This window comes from Embiotoca jacksoni, unplaced genomic scaffold (genome assembly GCF_022577435.1).
Source record: "Embiotoca jacksoni isolate LCO1_2020_lvr unplaced genomic scaffold, fEmbJac1.0.p SCAF_52, whole genome shotgun sequence".
In the NCBI taxonomy this organism is placed as follows: domain Eukaryota; kingdom Metazoa; phylum Chordata; class Actinopteri; family Embiotocidae; genus Embiotoca; species Embiotoca jacksoni.
In genome coordinates, this window is record NW_027185406.1 from 449,620 (window position 1) to 470,000 (window position 20,381).

A 20,381-nucleotide genomic window follows, 5' to 3' on the forward strand; every position below is an offset into this window, starting at 1 on the left:
GAAAACAAACACACCCTAAACATGAAGAAGAAGAAAAACACGCACTAATTGTGATCGCATTACAGCTGCTTCCGCAGCGCCACACACCGTCTGCTTCTTAAAAGCCTGTAATGGCCTCAGCGACCGAGCGTCAGCCGGCCTCAGAGCACTTTCGTGGGATTTTTAAGGTAATTACAATAAATAACGGGCGCTGAAGCGGAAAGTCGACAAATTCAGGGTAAAAAAAAAAAAGAAAAAGGAGGTGAAGAAATTTACAGGAAGTCCTGCTGGGATTTTTTTTTTTTTTTTTTTTTTTTTTTTTCCCCCTCAGAGGTGTTTCTTGCAATGAATCTGCTCTGTGGAGTTCTTTAAATGTTGAAAAATCAGGTGTTTTGCGGTGGATGTAGTGGACAGGAAGAATGTACGTGTCCAACACCGACCTGCTGCTAAGAGGGTCAGCAGTCGGTTCTGCTCCCGCAGAACCTCGTGGATCTGCTCGATCTGCATCTGAAGCACCTCGAACGGACGGACCAGAGCCTGCGAAGGCAAAAAAAAAAAAAAAATAAATTTAAAAAAAAAACAGTTCAAATGACTGAAGGGCGGTTTGAGAAGCAAACAAATTATCCTGATGTTCTGCTGCCATCTAGTGGCAAGATGACAGTATGGTTTAAAAAAATAAATAAAAAGAACTTCCACCCCAATATCTTCTTTTTGGGGGTTAAACGGTATGATTTATCAAGAAATAAGCAAATCTGTGATTTATAATTATTATGATCTGTGGACACAAATGATGTACAAAAAAAAAAAGAACCGGTGCCTAATTTTATATTTACTCAAGAGATCAGAGGAGTTTCATGGATCCAAATATTACCGCACATAAGCAGAAAAACTCTCCATAATAATGCATTTGATGCGCCAGTGAAATTATTTATGAATCTCCAAACGTTTCCTTTACTGAAAAGAAAAAAAAAAAATGTAGAGAGAGTTTTTAAAGGAGCTGGATTCATCCCGAGCTCCACGTTTTTTTTTCTTACTGATTTTACTGTAGAAACTCTGTTCAGAAAAGCTTCTCGGTTTGCACACAATAACAATAACATTTTGGAGACAGTGTTACAAGTATGAACTGTTGCTTGTTTGAGGCGACAGCTGTTTTGATGAAGTCAGAGAAAATACGGCAGATTTGAAATGTAAAGTATCCAGCTCAACTTGACCTCTGACCTCACAGCATGTCAGCTGGAATCTTCTGAGAAAAAATAGTTTTCATGGAAACAAAACACACACACAAAAAAAAAAAAACAGAAACATGTTTAAAATTGCTTATTTTATATTTTAATCCAATTTGTGTTTAATTTAATGCATTTTTTCTGTTTCTTATGCATGTCATTTATTTTTCTGTATCTTTTTTTATGTCAAACACTTCTACTTGGACGCACACTTGTAATTCTGTTTTGCTGAAAAAGCACTTTGAGCTGCATTTGTTGAAATGAAGGGTGCTGTACAAATAAAGTTTATCATTATTATTATTATTATTATTATTATTAAACTATTTAGTGGTGGATTTGTCCCGTAATAAGTTCAGCTGTTTTATGATGCGGAGAAAAGGTTTTACTTACTCGCTGGTTTGTGGTTTGAGGGGCATCGGCACCCGGGGATCCTGAATCTGAGCGTGTCCTCCGGTGTGACGTCTCCGTGGTGATTTCAGCCGACATCGTCCGACTCACATTTACGGACGACTCCTTTATTACGAGTTCGTCTCCATCTGAGCACGAGCTGAAAATTGTGTTAAAAAAGTTGTAATTATTTGAGGGTAGCAAGTCACGGAAACTTGTTTACGAGCTAAGGATTTTATGTTTGTGTTCGTTAACTAGTTTTCAGAAAGACAGATTCTGTATTATTGAAGTTATAGCAGTCAGTTAGTTATCAGTATAAAAGTCTCTAACCAAAGTTACATGTTTGGTCGTGGTTGCACTTTCAAAACTCCAACACTGAAAGTTCAACACCAGACTACATTGACAAACTGTATATATATTTAGCAAATGCGTATACAGTTATATTTTGGCTGAACTATATTTCAGAAACATAAAAAGAAACCGACAGCCTCCAAACCAAATTTTGGACACTTAAACCTTAAATCAAGAGAGCTTTTTAAATATTTCACCACAGTTATGTGTTAAAAACCAGAAGTCAAATAAAACATCAGATTTAAAAAAAAAATGTTTTTACAGATAAATACATATTTTCTCTCTATAATCTACGATGCCTACAGTCCCCGGTTTAATCAGTTACCTTTTGTTGTGAAGCTGCTGAGTTACCGTTGAAGGAAGTTTACCGTTGCTATAGTAACACAGCATTGTTATCTCCACCCACGCGTTTCGACAACTCGTTAATTCATTAAACGACCCTGAAAACAAACATTACTTTTTAAAAAATAGTTTTCTTCCAAACGGCCTGTGAAGGGGCCAGATTAACAGACTTCCTGTTAAACCTTTCAAAATAAAGCTTTAGTAAAGAGTGAGGGAGAGATTCTGAAAATCTAAATACAGGATGTTTATTTGGCTTCAGCGTGGTGGTCATACTCTGAACCTGCCACAAGATGGCAGCATAATCAAGCACTCTGGATCAGACCTGAACGTAGCGCTGTCGAACAGAGTTGATATTGATTAAATAAGTGAGACAGTTACAATGTGTGTTCACGTACAGTTATAGAATATTCTTCATGCTGTTTTTGTCTGTTATTCTGTAAAAAAAAATAAAAAAAATTATACTTCTGACATGTTTGAATTTGCATCGCAAGTCCATAAAAAAGTCAAAATAATACTCAGCAACTGGCTGACGTCATCGTCAGACGCTCGAGATATTATTAATCACGTCCTGCGGATCATTATCTGAATATCGTCAAATAATCGTATCAGACGTTTCACATTAATTCCCGATAATTACGAGAAATTATGAAGCGTCGTCGATTTTTCAAAATATTAGTTTTATCGTTTACTTTCGAGCAAATGACGCACGTTCAGAAGTGTTTTTGAAAATTAACGGAGCCGTTTTTAAATTTGAACAAACTTTTATTCTAACCAATCGAATTATTGTTGTTCTGCATTGAAGTGCAAACGGCAGATAGTATTTACACTATAGAGCTAGCGTAAACGTTTTTTTTAAGGTAACGGCTAGCACAAAAAATATAATAAAAATGATTGTTGACAAACACAACAAACAAATCTTTAAAAAAAACAAAAAAGGTGTTTTCATCTGTGGGCGTCATCCATAAACGGCGCATTTTGTTTGAGTAGAAACCAGGAACTACGGAAAAAGGTCATCACTAATCGATTATTTATTTATTCTTTTAAATCAGATGTAAAATAAAAAACAACAATAATCGTGTTTTGGGGCCTCGTGGGAGAATTAAAGGTCCAAACACGAGCACACGGTTTCTTTGGGGGGGGGGATTTGAATTTCAATAATAAATGGGACAAATTTTAGCACCAAAAATCATCAGACAATCGTCACCTCTTTCCCAAAAATAGCGGCGAGGTTTTGGCTTTAAAAGCCGGCCGGTGCCGCGGCGCCGCGTCGTGGAGGCGATCCAACGCAGCGCCGATCCAACGCAGCGCCGATCCAACGCAGCGCCGATCCAACGCAGCGCCGATCCAAGGTGGCGCTGCGCCATCACCAGAAGACACTCAGCTCTTCCTTCTTTGGCTTTTTGTGACGGTGATGCCAAACTTTGGAGGGCCTGGCACCGGAGAAAACACTCTCCTCTCCTGCTAGTGTGTGTGTGTGTGTGTGTTTGCAACGCTGCACCATCAACACACACACACACACACACACACACACACACATATATATATATACACACACTGTGCAAACACACATGCTTGGAGATTAGCAGCGATGACAGATGAGTCACGAGCTGGAACATCGCTTCAGGCAAAGATCAGAGGAAGGAGGTCAACCACAATCCTGCCCCGCAACACGACACACACACACACACACACACACACACACACACACACACACACACACACACGAGCCAAAAGAGCAAACACTGACATACGAACACAGTTTTTAATCCTAAAATCAAATTTTGCAAGGACACAAAAAAAAAAAAAAAAAAAAAATTGCAGCTTTAAGTATCCAGAAGCTGAGACGGATTAGTGAACCCGGGATTTTAAGCTGATTTTAGTTCACAGACTGCAGAGCGATCCACTCGTTATTATTTTTAGGACGACCGCTGTATTATTTGCAGTCGTTCTCGCGGCGCTCCGAGATGCCATTTTTTTTTTCCCTCCACCTCTCGAAAAGTGTCGTCGCATCAAAAAAGGATCATTTACGATGCTTTTAAAAAAAATTATCTCAAAGTGGAGCGTGTCGTGTGTGTGTGTGTGTGTGTGTGTGTGTGTGTGTGTGTGTGTGTGTGTGTGTGTGTAGATCAGGAAGACAGGAAACAGAAATCCAGATGCAGTAAATGTCAAATTTCAGAAGCGGCTTTATTTCCTTTAAAAGATTTTTTTTAAAAAAGTAAACTTGCATCAGTTTCAAAGCAACCGGCTCTGAAATAAGCAACGAAAAAACCTGCAGCACCTGAAATCTTAAAGGACGATAAAACAAATATTCTACCGTGCAGGTAAAACCTCGTAAAAACACACTTTAAGCACTAAATTTAACACCTTTGTGGTACAAATTTTGTGCTGACGGGGATTTTACGTTACATACCTGTCCTCCAGGTGTGCATCAGGTGTGATCAGATATATAATATGAAATTGTACTGCGTGTTTCCTGAAGTATGTTTGGTGTTAAACCTTTCTGAGGCACCGGTATGTTTACTATGAGCAGAGTTAGCCGGGTTTTTATCAGAAACAATGAGCACAGATTGACCTTTGACCTTTGACCTGTTTTTTTTTGTTTGTTTGTTTGTTTTTTTTACAGCGCGAAAAGTCGTCTCGAATCCAGAAAAATATTCTAAAAGTTCACCGGTTTAAATCACTATCCACCTGAAGTGCTTAAAAGACTAAAGCAAAAAAAAAAAAAAAAATTAAATCTGACGTTGATTTTTTAAAACTCAAAAGCTTTTTGCGTCCGATTTTGAGAGATCGGAGAATTCCCGGCCGTCATTGGCCGCCTACGCCTTCGTCTTGTCTTCTATTGGACAAGAGACGCCCGTCCCTCCCAGCCCGCAGTACCCGTCGGGGTTTTTACTCAGGTACTGCTGGTGGTAGTCCTCGGCGTAGTAAAACGGCTTCGCGTCGGCGATTTCTGTGGTGATCGGACCGAAGCCGTCCTCCGTCAGAACCTGAGGGGGGAAATTAAAATGAAAAAAAAAAACACGACAGAAAGTAACGTCATCATTTTTTACATTTCTACACATTTACAATTGCCAGAGACTTTAAATGATGCGCACAAAAACAAACAAAGAAGACTACGCAGCTTTCTAGATCCGGATGCAGGTGAAAATAACGAGGACGAGATTAAATATTAAAAAGGTGGGAGAGATAATCTGAAAGGAAAACTTGGCTTCAGCTTTCTGTATTTACATTTGAGTTTTAATTTAGTCGTCGTTGTGGGCGGCCGTGAATTAATCATTAATCATCCCCTCTGGCGTTTTAATAACGACGACCGAGATATCGTCCCCGGTGACGGTTCACGGATACGTGTGACATACCTGCAGGTGATAAATGGTACTTGGGGGGGGGGGGGGGGGGTATATGTTTTAGTTTCGGTCTTTGCTGTTATTAAATTCATTAAGCCACTCTGAAGGGGCTGACCAATCAGTGGCAAGTGGGCGTGGCTAAAATGCGATAAAGTAGTTTCAACATTATGAGTGTTTTGTAGAGTTTTGGTTGCGCAACACACGTCACACGGTGGCCAACGCCGATTGGTTAAAAGGCTGCGACCATAGTCGACGCCCACTTGGACGCAACGACTGGGAACAATCCTCGATGGGGCGGGGCCACACCTTTCTATTAAATCAAATTAAATGTATTTATTTTAAAGCGTAAAATCAAAAAACTGGTCCCGAAACACTTTAAAGAAGCAAACTTTCTTCTTCTTTTTTTTTCTTTTTTAAACCACATTAAAATATAAATGTGACAAACGCAGCCGAAAACGTCGGCCTACGACGGCAAACCCAGGGGGATGGTTCAGGGTCACCTGACCACAGACTGGATAGAAAAGTGGGCGTAGCTTCCGGGTCTGAAAAATGAGGCCAATGCGTTAAACTGCAATACCACCGAGTGCCACAAGGAGTCAATATCGTTGTTTTTTTTCCGTAAATCACTGTGGAGTCATTCGCTAAAGTCATCTGAAGATAATTCCATCATCAATGAGATGTTGGGCCTCAAAAGTGGTATTTTTGGGGGCGTGTCCATTTGATTGACAGGCCTGTGGTGCAGTCCGGTTTCTGCTATCGGTGGGCGGGACGTAGCGCCGTCGGGGTCCAATTACATCGAGCCGGAAAACCAGGCGAACGAAAACCTGCAAAGTTGCGTTTAAAACGACTTTCAGCTGAACCAATCCAAAACAAACTTTATCCTGCAAAGTGAATATTAGCATCTTATTTGTCTTAAAAACAAAAATAAAAAACGACCTACAGAAATACATACAGATTATATTATATATATAATCAGCTGGTGGTGACACCTTCACCTCCTTGTCAATAAAATGACTCGAGCAGATGGCGAACGGGTAAATTAAAAGGCAAAGAAGAAACAAGGAACACACACACACACACACACTGATGTAACAGTCATTCCTGATGACTGTTTCTGTGTTTTTAGCGTGTGTGCCGGCACATTTTCTTTTTATTTGATCACATCCTGGACGGCGGAGGAGATAAATCTGGAGCGACATTTACATGTTTCGGCTTTTTATCTGCACAGCTGCTCTTTTTCATCTTGTACTATAAAAAATAAATATATATATATATATATATATATATACAAAGCCAACAGCAGGTTTCTGGTGATCATCCGGTTGGTCAGCAAAACAGAAGCTCCAAACTCAGGATCATCATTTTTAACCGAATAAAAACGCCGAGAGCCGCTTCGTGTTTATTTGATTTAAATTTCACGTCAATGCAAACGTTCCCGTCTGAGGCATTTAGGTTAATTATTTAAAAGCTGAGTGCTTCGCATCATTTTAAGTAGCTACTCCACTGAGAAATACGCATACTATAATTTATTCATAATTCATATTATCAGGCTTGATTATATGCTCCATATCCTGTGGTTAAGTAGCTGCTTCAAGTTGGTAATCCACTGAAATATTTTATACACAGTAAAATAAAATAAAAGAGAAGCATCTCAACTTCTTTCACCTTTACAATCTTTATTTTAGTACACGTGAAGGGTGCGACGCGAGTTTCGTATTATCAGCGATCTACTTTTTGGTGAAATCATGTTTATTTTTCTTGCATTAATTTGTTCCAGTAGATTTCTAGTAATAAGGAGAAAGCTTTATTTGAAAAAATGTTTCTTTTAAAAGAAGCAAATTGGAGGTCGAATCTTTCGCAAACTTGAAACAAAATATTTCGTAGAAATAACCGTTCGGAAAGTTAAGTCACGATTTTTTTTTTTTTACGTTTTACGAGACATTAAAGCAAAAGTTTTGATGAATAAATACAAATTTGAGCAGTTCAAGTGAAGAAGCTGTTTTTTTTTGTTTTTTTCCACGACGCGCTGTTACGTTTCTTAACCGGAGGGTCGAAACCCAAAAAGTGGGTCGCTGGGCCGTTTTGAGTGCGTTGGAAAAAAATGATTTAAAGAAAGTAAAAAAAAAAAAAAAAACTTTTATTTTGAAGTCGACAGAAATTAGTCTGTCCTCCAAAATAAAAGCGCAGCAGATCGGTGTTTTTGCAGCATATTACGACGTCGGAGTCAAGTTGAACTTTGACCTTTTTTGGATACGAACCGTCATCACTTTATCGCTTACGAGTTTTGGCGTTCGTAACGTTCGTGAACGTACAGACGAGCGATGTCATCTTCACGGTTCGACCTCCTCTGGGGGAATACTAAAAACTTTATTTTTAGCACAAAAAAAAAACAATCAGACTTCAAACTGCGTCGGGTAATTTCACACATCGGCGCCTTGGATTCTTAGCGAGAGGTAATTGTTTGAGAAACCGTTTGAGCTTCATTGACGTCGGATGTTGATGAAGACGAAGACGAAGACGACGGCAGAACGAACCCGGGAGGCTTTTGTAGGCAGGAAAACCTCCGAAGGGACGTTTAAGGGACGTTTCGGGGACGCGGCGTTCGGCCTCCCCGCTGTTTGATTCAGCGCTTCCTGTGAAGCTCGGCTTCGCCGACGCCACGATTTCAATCAGCGAGGAGGTGCAGCGCAGCGGTCCGTCGCCGCGGGATACTCGGCGGCGAGGTGGGTTTATGTGTACAGCGGGCAGGTTTAAGGTCACGTTTAAAAAAATAAAGAAAATAAATTAGCAGACGAAAGAGGGGAAATGAATCAAAATAGAACTAATTGGAAGTTGTTGTTGTTTTTTTTAAAAAGCCTCTGCTTTATTTCTAAAAACCAACTTCGTAGATCCAAACTTTTTCCCTCCACGTTGTGGAAACGAACGTGTCCGAGAGCGACTCGTGTTCAAGTCTCTTTTTCATTTTTTTTTTTCCTTCCATGTACGCATTTCTTTCGTTTATTTAATTGACTCAAACTGGTTTAAAAGAAAAATCAAAATAAAGCGTTTTAATATGAGATTTAATGAGAAAAACCCACCAGTGTTTCTCCATCGATCGGGAACCCCTCTGGAAAGAAACCCGTCTAAACTAGAGCCGTGTCAAAAAATGGGAGGGGCTTAGAATTTAAAAAGTCGCAGCGTTAATCCGTAACTATGACTTCTTTATAGCTCCGCCTCCTGCTGTCGCGGTCCAGGCCCCTCCCCCCCAAAAAACTATATACGTAGTTAAGTTATTCCCCTAACTTACGAGCGGCCGTTTCTTTTCCGGCTCTTTGCGAGAGAATCTCTGCCGCGTTTACGTCCTCTGATCTCTGCGTGTCGTACGAAGGGAGATCATCCGCCCGTTTAACCGATCGCGTTTTACGTCTTTTTTTTTTTTTTTTTTGGTCGTGTTAGAAAATAAAGAAATAAAAATGCTGAAATTTTTTTCTATTTTTTTTTTTTTTTTGATACTACGGCTGATTTATTTTTTTTTTTTTTTCAAAGCCACCTTTCAAGCTAACTGCTCGTATTGGCATAAAAAATAAAAATAAAATAAAATAAAATACGTCGGCTGACAAGTCGACCTGTGATCCCCAAAATGGCTGCACAGCTCTCCCGCTGCACGTAGCGGCACGTTTCAAAAAAATAAACCTTCCTGACGTCCTCTCATTGTGTTTGTCTTTACTTGTGTGTGTGTGTGTGTGTGTGTGTGTGTGTGTGTGTGTGGGGTGGAGGAGGGTGGAGGGGGCGGGGTCTTAGCAGCCCCCTGCTGTAAAAAAAAAAAAAAAAAAAATGCATAAATCACATGCATTAATTTGCATGTCAGGAGAAGTAAGATTTTCTCATTAGGAATGCAAAATACCTCGACTGGAAGCGGCGGACAAAAAAAAAAAAACCAAAAAAAAAAACGTGAACTACGCTGATAAGCGCCGACGAGACGGAAGACGAGGATGGAAAAAAAAAAAAAAAAAAAAAAGGGGTGATGTGTTGGCACGTTTATAAGAAAGAAAAAAAAAAGCAGAGAGGGATTTTTTTTTTTTTTTTTTTTAAGAGACAAAAGAAAAAAACAAAAAAAAAGGCAGAAAGAAAGAAGAAGAGCAGCTGTTTCATGTTGTGGAGCCGGACGTATGAATGTTTCTTGAAAAGAAAAAGAGGCTGCCAGGACAATGAGGACGAACCGCTCCAGCATCCCGTCGCCTGCATCCACAGAGCCAGCACACGATGTTACGTAAAGCACACACACACACACACACACACACACACACACACACACACACACACACACACACACACACAAGAGAGCGTCGCCACTTCCACCTGCAATTTTAGACGCAGTGCACACCCTTAATGACGGGTAGGAGGCGAGAAAAGGAAAAGGGGGAGGCTCCTTTCATGCTGCAGACAACCGCCGGCCGCCTGCAAGGTAATTTTCTGCAGTGCTGTTGTACCTCACACACACACACACACACACACACACACACACACACACACACACACACACACACACACACACACACACACAATCACTCCCTGTGTGTGAACAATACAATCAAGCCGGGTGGCGAAGCGAACACAGTCAATACCCCGACACCAAATTAACCACAGTCTTTTATTTTATTTCTTTTTACCCCTTTTTTTTTATATCTCTCGTCATCACCGCCGCTGGCCCAAACGTTACGTCTTTATTTTATTTTATTTTATTTTATTTTTTACAGACCAGTATTTCATTGGTTTTTTTGTTTTTTTTTATGCTCACATGTGTTTTTTGTTTTTTTCCTGTGCTGTGATGGTTTTTCCATTTTAAGGTTGCAGCCGTATTCGCTGCGCAGACAAAAGACTTAAGTGGGATTTTTTTTTTTTGGAGGAGGGGGGGGGGCACAAATTCATAAATATTTTAAGGACGGCGACGTACGAGCGCACGCCGGTTTTATGCAACGGGGGTTAATGCCGGAAAAATGATGCATCTACTCTTGAAAAAAAAAAAAAAAGGGGGGAAAAACCCCCAACCGCAATAAATTATTCACATTTTCTCGTCTTTTCTTGGCAGCAGAGACGCTCGAATTTAAAGATGCAGGAGCTTCGGGGAAACACATCTCGCGTAGAAGATGTCTAATGTTGTTACGGACGGTCCACAAAAAAACAACAACAAAAAAAAACAACAACACACACATACACAATCTTGAACGCACACGCCCCGACCGGAGGTGGATGTGTTCGCCCGTGTGCGCGGTAGTTTTGCAACTAAAGCGATTTTTTTTTTTTTCTTTTTTTTTTTTCGGTGGAGGACAGATTTAAGGCCCAGATGGTTTGGCATGGAAGTGTGTTTGCTATAGGCCAACTGCTCGCACGCACACACACACACACACACACAGATGGGAGAGGATGGTGGTGGTGGTGGTGGTGGTGGTGGTGGTGTGGGGGGGGGGGGGGGTACAATCTGGTGAGAAAAAAATTGAGAGGAGGAAAAACAAAACCTGGAGAGGGACTTTCGACGAAGCCGTGCGGTGGCGAGATGGAGGGAATCTAAAACACGATCCCATGAAAACGCTCCGAAATAATCTCCCCGCAATCGTTAACGCGAAGGAGACGCTCACTTTCAACTTCGGGAAAGCGTCGCCTTCGACGGATCTGAAGGGAAGAGCGTCCGTTGGGACGAGGGCCCGACGTCAAACCGACTTCGCCCGGTTTAACGCTCGTCGCAGCCGTGTCAGACTGAGGATCGGCCAGCCCTGCCGGCAGCTAGTCCTCTTTTATTTTGAAGGAGCGGTCCTGCGTGGCTCCCGGGGCGCGTTACCGCCACCTTCTGGCGGGAGTGACGCATTACAACCGGGCGACGGTTAAAAAAAAAAATAAAGAGGGGAAACGAGGAAGAACGAAAGCCGGCAAATTAATAGATTTCTTTTTAGAATCTGCTGACTGTTTCGGATATTCACAGATCACGATTCGTCCCTACAATCGATGACTGTTGTGGTTATAACGAAGTTAGTCGAGTCAAAGTCAAAAGTTGTCTCTCTAAATTTACGAAACTCTTTCTGTCTCCGTCAGCTAACTTTTTTTTAAATTTTTTTTATATCTTCTATCGTCCTCTTTACTCGCCACCATGTTATCCATAATACTCGCTGAGGACTCATTTTCACTCCTTCTTAACTTCCCGTTTCCAACTTTGTTAGCTATTCGTGCCACACACACACACACACACACACATACACACACACACACACACACATAAAAAATCACCAAAAACCATCAGGACAAACAAACGATCAATAACGACCGACTTTCAAATGGATTTTTGCGTTCTTGAACGTTCAGCAGCGAAACTGAAGGAGAAGAAAAAAAAAAAAGGATTTTAGGGATGAGAGGAGAGGAAGGGCGAACGGGGTGAAGAACGACAGAGAGAGAGAGAGAGAGAAAGGGGGGACTCTAATGAAGACCGGACTAGAATAGAATAGAATAGAATAGAATAGAATAGAATAGAATAGAATAGAATAGAGTAGAGTACCCTCTACCTCGTCAGTTTCCATGGCAACAAGCCCTTTGGTGGAATGGTGGCGGAGCGAAGCCTCAGCAGGAGAGAGAGAGGCGGCGTGTGAACGTCTATTGTGTGCGCCGACATTAAAAAAAAATAAAAGAAAACGGCGCCGGAGATGGTTGAACCGTTATATTCTTAAATATTACACACAACAACAAAAAAATGTGGGCGAGAAAGATGGCTGGCGAGCAGAGAGAGGGGCATTCTGGGAAGTGGAGTCGGAGTGAGATGAAAGGAAGAAGGATGGAGGAGGTAGAAAATGACAAGAAGGATGGAGGAGGTAGAAAATGACAAGAAGGATGGAGGAGGTAGAAAATGACAAGAAGAAGGATGGAGGAGGTAGAAAATGACAAGAAGGATGGAGGAGGTAGAAAATGACAAGAAGGATGGAGGAGGTAGAAAATGACAAGAAGAAGGATGGAGGAGGTAGAAAATGACAAGAAGGATGGAGGAGGTAGAAAATGACAAGAAGGATGGAGGAGGTAGAAAATGACAAGAAGGATGGAGGAGGTAGAAAATGACAAGAAGGATGGAGGAGGTAGAAAATGACAAGAAGAAGGATGGAGGAGGAAGAAAATGACAAGAAGGATGGAGGAGGTAGAAAATGACAAGAAGAAGGATGGAGGAGGTAGAAAATGACAAGAAGAAGGATGGAGGAGGTAGAAAATGACAAGAAGAAGGATGGAGGAGGTAGAAAATGACAAGAAGGATGGAGGAGGTAGAAAATGACAAGAAGGAGGATGGAGGAGGAAGAAAATGACAAGAAGGATGGAGGAGGTAGAAAATGACAAGAAGAAGGATGGAGGAGGTAGAAAATGACAAGAAGAAGGATGGAGGAGGTAGAAAATGACAAGAAGAAGGATGGAGGAGGTAGAAAATGACAAGAAGGATGGAGGTGGTAGAAAATGACAAGAAGGATGGAGGAGGTAGAAAATGACAAGAAGGATGGAGGAGGTAGAAAATAACAAGAAGAAGGATGGAGGAGGTAGAAAATGACAAGAAGAAGGATGGAGGAGGAAGAAAATGACAAGAAGGATGGAGGAGGTAGAAAATGACAAGAAGAAGGATGGAGGAGGTAGAAAATGACAAGAAGAAGGATGGAGGAGGTAGAAAATGAAAAGAAGGATGGAGGAGGTAGAAAATGACAAGAAGGATGGAGGAGGTAGAAAATGACAAGAAGGATGGAGGAGGATCTAAAGAGAGTTTCCATGATTCAGAGTTGTTGCGACGACGCGGCGGCTGTTCAAACGAGCTAGTTTAACGTAGAAAGTTCGGAGAAAAGTCTCAACTTCCTTCAGTTCCCCCGTCGACCCTAAATGCATTATATTTATTCTATATTTGTTCTATATTTATTCTATATTTGTTCTATATTTATTCTATATTTATTCTATATTTGTTCTATATTTATTCTATATTTGTTCTATATTTGTTCTATATTTATTCTATATTTATTCTATATTTATTCTATATTTGTTCTATATTTATTCTATATTTGTTCTATATTTGTTCTATATTTATTCTATATTTATTCTATATTTATTCTATATTTGTTCTATATTTATTCTATATTTGTTCTATATTTGTTCTATATTTGTTCTATATTTATTCTATATTTGTTCTATATTTGTTCTATATTTGTTCTATATTTATTCTATATTTGTTCTATATTTGTTCTATATTTATTCTATATTTGTTCTATATTTGTTCTATATTTATTCTATATTTGTTCTATATTTGTTCTATATTTATTCTATATTTATTCTATATTTGTTCTATATTTGTTCTATATTTATTCTATATTTGTTCTATATTTGTTCTATATTTATTCTATATTTGTTCTATATTTATTCTATATTTGTTCTATATTTGTTCTATATTTATTCTATATTTATTCTATATTTGTTCTATATTTGTTCTATATTTGTTCTATATTTATTCTATATTTGTTCTATATTTATTCTATATTTGTTCTATATTTATTCTATATTTATTCTATATTTGTTCTATATTTGTTCTATATTTGTTCTATATTTATTCTATATTTATTCTATATTTGTTCTATATTTATTCTATATTTGTTCTATATTTATTCTATATTTATTCTATATTTATTCTATATTTGTTCTATATTTGTTCTATATTTGTTCTATATTTATTCTATATTTATTCTATATTTGTTCTATATTTATTCTATATTTGTTCTATATTTATTCTATATTTATTCTATATTTGTTCTATATTTGTTCTATATTTATTCTATATTTGTTCTATATTTGTTCTATATTTATTCTATATTTATTCTATATTTGTTCTATATTTGTTCTATATTTATTCTATATTTATTCTATATTTATTCTATATTTGTTCCCCTCTAGAAAAAGGGGCGTGGCCTATGAGAGCCCGATCTGGACGACGTAATGCCGGTCTGATTTATTCGGTTTAAAGAAACACAAACAAACCTGAATGCCGAAGCAGAACTATGAAAGACTTCGACAGTTTCTCTGGTTATAATATTTAAAACCAAGACATCACCAAAAAAAACTTAATAAAGATACTTTAAATAACTCATCATAACAAAAAAACAAAAACAAAAAACACGCCACGTACCTTCTGGTATTGATCTTTGGAGGCCAAGGCTTCCTGGAGCTGCTGCTGCGTGAAGGTGTAGATGGCCGACCGGTACGTCGTCCCGACGTCGTTCCCCTGACGCATCCCTGAGAACAAAAAAAACTTCGTCGGCATTCAGGGTTCGTAAAGCGAAGCCGAGTCGGCGATATCGACAAAATTACTTTAAGTTTCAAAAGCGTCTTTTTTCAAGAAATGTTTTTTTTTAATCCAAAACTAGAAGTCAACTAATCTTGTCCTCCGAACGTTTTCTCTACGCGGTCTTGTAAGAAACAGGAAATGAGGGAAAAAAACCAACACTTGATATATTATAGGCACCACCAAAATGTTTTTTTCTCAGTTTTAATGAAATCTGCGTCATCAGAATCGTTATTTCTGCCGGTTGCTGGTTAATAAAACCGCCTGGTGGAAAAATCAGAGAAAAAATAAATAAATATGAAGCCTAATTGGAAAATAACACTTTTTCTGTTTTCACCGTGTCAAAACAGCATTTCAGGCACTTTTTTTTTTTTTTTTTAAATCATTTTTATCCCTTAATTGTTTTTAAATGTCCTTTTTCTATTGCCTTTTATGTTTTGATGCTTTTTAATGGTTTTATGTGAAGCACTTTTGAATTGCCTCGTTGTTGAAATGTGCTGTACGAATAAACTCGCCTCGTTTAATGAATAATAATATATATATTTTTTTTTAAGTCAATTTAAAAGTCAGTGGTTTCGGTGCCGTCGTACCTTGAGTCGGGTTGTGGTTCTCCCAGAACACTTTGAGGAGTCCGGCGAAGCTGATCCGCTCCGGATGGAAGACGACCCGCACCACCTCGGCGTGGCCCGTCCCGCCTGCCGAACACAACGTCCGTCACCGTTCGCTCGCCATGTCGGAAACAATTTTCAGATCCGTGTCGGCTTCGGTGTCGGGTCGGTTTATTTCTTGACTTTAGAAAACAAGAAACGCCCGACTCGAGATCCGCTTCCTCCGTCTGGTTCTGGAGCTTTTTGACCGTCCGCTTCAGAACTTTTATCCCCCGTCAATACTTTCCCCAATATCACCAGGTATTGCGAATAATCTTTCGATTTGAAGGGTCTTTAAAACGTCCCGATCCCCCCCTCCCCCCCCCCACCCGCCCCTGGAAGAAAAAAAAAAACGCTTCCCCCCCAAAAAAAGCTGAAAAAAATAGCAGCTGTCGCCGGTAATGAGCGTGACCCGCTTCGTGACACCTCGTCTTCCTTCCTCCGTCTCTCGTCCCACCGCCACTCTACCGGGGTGCATCTCTCTCTCTCTCTCTCCGCGTTATTACTTTTTTTAATATCTGAAGTTATGGATTTCAACGGCTGATATTGGCGAACGGAGACAAAAGCAGCGGTCGATATTAAATGAACGCCGATCTCGCAGGAATAAATTCATCTCGGTCGAGGAATGAGAAGGTACGGCGGTAGGTCGGTCGGAGACGGAACGATCATGTTATGATCCGGTAAAGTCAACGTGTGTTCGCGTCAAACAGTATTTCATGAGAGAAGATGCTTTTTTTTTTTAATGGAAGTCTATTGGAGCTAGAGGTCGTCGTTTTGTCGGAGCCGGCCCCTAGTGGCCCCTAGTGGCCCCTGAGTAGTACTGCACTATATCCAGTTCTCGCGGCTGTTAGCGTCAGTCGCACATTTACACGACAAGATCAGAATCCACCCGTCAGCATTTTTCACTCGTGAGTTTTTTAAGGCGTTAATTCAACATGTCGGAGAGTCGGTAAACGTTTCAACAAACGACTTTTTCTTCCCGGCAACACTTCATTTTTTCCGTCGTCGTGTTGATTTTTTAAAAGCATTGCTTTGAGTTATTGTGCTTTTTTTTTTTTTTTTTATACACGTCATCGGTCTCTTTTTTTTTTTTTGCTTCGCCGACGACTGTAACTTCTAAAAATAGACTAAAGACTAAACATGAATGACGAGATTAAATTTGTCGCCTGCACGGCTTTAACAAACCGTCTGCTGGAAAACAAACTCCGCTGGTAATTATGTCGATTTTCACATTATACAGACTTGTTTACTCCATTGTTTTCCCTCCCCGATTGACAGCTACTACAAAACAACAACAACAACAACAACAACGAGAACACAATGAAGGAGTGCAAGAATGAGAGAAATAATAACCGGTGTGGGAGTGTTGTGTTTGTTCCAAATCTAATATCGCAGGTACTCGGGTCTTAAAAATGTTAATTTAATCATTACATCTTGAACCAGCGCTGATCTGACTGTAAATATTTAACCAGCCATGAATATTAAGATCGTTCTTCTTTTTTTTTTTCCTGTTCCCGTGTGTCTGTGCCGAAGACGTGACGGCGTGAGGAGCACTTCATTTAGCCAAGTGGCCTCTTTTATTAATCCGCCAAGACACGGCGCTAATTAAAAAAAAACACATCCGGCAGTTCAGAGCCGTTTCTCATTAGCTTTTTTGTTTTTTGGTTGGGGGGAGGGGAGGTGGGGAGGGAGGTGGAGGGAGGTGGGAGGAGGTGGAGGGGGTTTGTTTTAGAAAACAGTCGGCGTTTGGAGAGAATCTCGTTTTTTCGGGATGGCCGGTTAACGATCAACTTGCGTGTACGTTAAATACGGTGACACGTGAATGTGGTGAAAAACCAAACTAAATTGGAAGTTTTTGAATTTAATGGGAAATATTTACCAGGAAGAAAACAAAAAATCCCCCCCAAACAAAAAAAAAAAATCACAGGAAGTGAAGGGAGATGTTTAAAAAGTTTTAGAGACTGAGGATTGCTTCACATGAACCGGAAGTAGCACCGGAGTTAAACGCGTTTTAGTGTTTGTTGTTTTTGCCGCGTCAGCACTTTCTTCCGAGATTCTCTGGAAATCGTCAACGGAGACTCTCGAAACGTTTCAGGAAGTGTGACGGCGACCAACGAGTGACGTTCACGTTTCAAAGAAGGGGGGCGGAGCTTCACCGTCTGACCGGGTCGAGGAGACGCCCGGGTGGGTTTTTCTTTGCCGTCGGCGGTCGGTCGTGTCACCGTTGAATCCGTCCCCCCCAGAGTCAGACCGTCGACACCGAGGTCCACCGGGACCTTCTGAGGATGTTCTGGTTTTGGACTTCTCTTCTGCTTCATAGTCTCGAGGTCAGTCTGGGTTTTTTTTTTGCTTCCCGATCGATTTTGAAATGAGTTGAATTGAAATGACTTCCCGCCCTTCGTACTGATCGTTCGCCCCGCCCCCTTGGTTAGTTTCACCTGTCCCTCGTTCTCCTTCCCCACCTTCTGTTTTAAGTTGTACTGGCACCTTCTGAAGGCGTCCGAGCGGAAAAACGGTTGCTGCGAACCACGTGAACTGTGGCGCCATGGCAACGGGGTTCTCCAACAGGACGGTGCGTTGAAAAGAGGCGATAAAATACAAAACCAACAAAAAAAAAAGATAATTTGCTGGACAGTAGTCCCAAATATAATATATATAAAAAAAGTAAACAGCAAACACACATTCTCCAAATAAACAAATATTTGTCATTGTCCAAAAAAAACCAAAAAACAAAACATCTCATCAAACTCTTTACTCACTTTTAATAAATTTTTCTTTTCTCTTATTTCCAGCACTTCACCTTTTTCTGATGTTATAATCAATAATCGACGACCCAACGGACCGGAGGTCTGGACACGCTTCACACACACACACACACACACACACACACACACACACACACACACACACACACACACACACACACACAGTCTGTGTCCAGAGTGGTCAGGCATCAATAACAACCTTATCCCATAATAGGACCTGGGGGAGATGATTCACTCCTCTGTTTATGTGTTGGCTTGTTTTTTATCCTACGATTTATTGACTCTCCAAAGACAACACTGTGTGTGTGTGTGTGTGTGTGTGTGTGTGTGTGTGTGTGTGTGTGTGTGTGTGTGTGTGTGTGTGTGTGTGGTTACCTGTGCAAACTTCCTCATAGGTGGCGTTGGGTGTGTAGCCTCCGGAGTAGCCCACCTGGGTGGAGTAAACTCCTTTCTGTTTCCAGAACTTCCTCTCGGCTCCCCAGAAGCAGCCCATACCTTTCGAAGGGAAAGACGGCAGAACGTATATTTATTTATTTATTTTTTTTTTTTTACGTCCGATCGGCTTTAACGAAACAAGAAAAGACGCCGGCACCGCGGAGCATGAGCTCCGCTCGGCCCGCGGCGCTCGGAGACTCACCGAACATGACCGACTCCGTCCCGTCCGGAAAAGGTGGAACGGTTCGGTTTCCGTTCACGTCGTGTTTTGCTGCATTAAGAAAAGAAAAAAACAAGAGAGAGAAACGGAAAGCGAGGTTACGAACATTTAAACGCATAAAAAGGTCAAAACTACAGCCGTCGACCGTCGAAGTTTGATGATAGTTTTTTTTGGTTGATTTTACTTCTGAATCTTCAATAAGTTTCATTTATTTTATTCTCTGTTGTTTTCCCTCGTCACAGATCTGCGTGGCATTTAGCTTCAGTTCCTCCGTTTCCCGTTGAGCGATATTACACCCGGACTATAAAACTCTTCGGTCGCGGGGAGCTCCGTTTCCGCGGCAACACGCTGACGCCCGGAACAACAGGCGGTCGCTCCGGCGGAAGCGACCGCGACGTTTACCGCTCCGGGATGGAGGCCGACCCCTTAGCAACCACCCTAGCAACGGAGATTATTGCGTTCCAGAGATGGTTTCTCAAACTGATTAAATACGTCATCTAGAAACACTAAACTGCTCAGCTAGCTCGGTCTGGTCGTGAGTAACCTACCTGAGGAAAAAAAAAAAAAGAGACATCGACGGACTCGTGTATTTTTTAAGATTTTAGCACCGTGTCACGTGTTAAAACGTGCGTCAGCATGTCACGTGTTAATATTGCGCATTATATGATATTCAATTCTCACTCTATATTCCCGTTGAGGAGGCGGAGTGATATTTCCTCGTGAGGAGCAGCGTGTGTCGTCACGGTGATTTGAGCACGTCCCAAATGTAAGAGTTGACCAATCAGATCGCTGAATTTTCCTTTATTCATTTTCTATTTACGGCGTAGTCATTTATTGTTTCCACGTGGATGTGGAGGTTGGAGGAGAGTTGTTTCTATTGTTTCTACCATGCAAAGCACTTTGGAATTTATTTGTATGAAAAGTGGCATATCAATAAAGTCTGATCGATTAATCAATATTTAAGCCGATATGTTTTTTTTAAAACGGACGTTTAAATTGTTGCTTTAAACGTGTAAAAGTTCAATTTCCAGTCAAGGAGGGAACATCTTTACAAACATACAATAAAAACAAAATTATTTCAGAAAATGTGCTTAAAACAAGACGGCGCTGCTAAAATGCACAAAATACAGTTGTGAATTCACACACACACACACACACACACACACACACACACACACACACACACACACGGTGACCCACTTAAACAGTGGCGAGGAGCTCTGCATAATTTCATAGCAGCTGCATTCACTCCAATCAGCGCAGAGCCAGAGGTGCACGAGGACTCATCCGAGGCCGCCCGGCCACCTGGTTGAGATAACACGCGTTAGCATGCCGGAGGCTGAGCGTGCGTGTTGTGTGTGTGTGTGTGTGT

The 20,381-nt window shown here is 40.6% G+C and overlaps 2 protein-coding genes across 6 annotated transcripts in view; both read right to left on the reverse strand.

Annotated features, from left to right (window-relative positions):
• Nucleotides 1-5,258, reverse strand: part of LOC138212091 (uncharacterized) — a 37,414-nt gene extending 32,156 nt beyond the window's left edge. Inside the window, exons 1-3 of the mRNA XM_069172335.1 lie at nucleotides 5,176-5,258; nucleotides 1,593-1,749; nucleotides 420-516 (exon numbers count right to left, since the gene is read on the reverse strand). Of these exons, the coding sequence (XP_069028436.1) occupies nucleotides 420-516; nucleotides 1,593-1,688 (193 nt within the window). The 5' untranslated portion in view covers nucleotides 1,689-1,749; nucleotides 5,176-5,258. The remainder of the gene's footprint in view (nucleotides 1-419; nucleotides 517-1,592; nucleotides 1,750-5,175) is intronic.
• msraa (methionine sulfoxide reductase Aa) overlaps nucleotides 4,448-20,381 on the reverse strand; it is a 25,834-nt gene continuing 9,900 nt past the window's right edge. For 3 of the 5 annotated variants that reach the window (XM_069172338.1, XM_069172341.1, XM_069172342.1), the window contains 5 exons: nucleotides 18,992-19,060; nucleotides 18,730-18,849; nucleotides 15,533-15,637; nucleotides 14,787-14,893; nucleotides 4,448-5,269 (listed from right to left, as the gene is read on the reverse strand). In XM_069172338.1, the coding sequence (XP_069028439.1) occupies nucleotides 5,099-5,269; nucleotides 14,787-14,893; nucleotides 15,533-15,637; nucleotides 18,730-18,849; nucleotides 18,992-19,060 (572 nt within the window). In that variant the 3' untranslated portion in view covers nucleotides 4,448-5,098. Of the gene's footprint in view, nucleotides 5,270-14,786; nucleotides 14,894-15,532; nucleotides 15,638-18,729; nucleotides 18,850-18,991; nucleotides 19,061-20,209; nucleotides 20,315-20,381 lie in introns of all 5 variants that reach the window. The other 2 variants (XM_069172339.1, XM_069172340.1) reach the window with 1 other exon arrangement.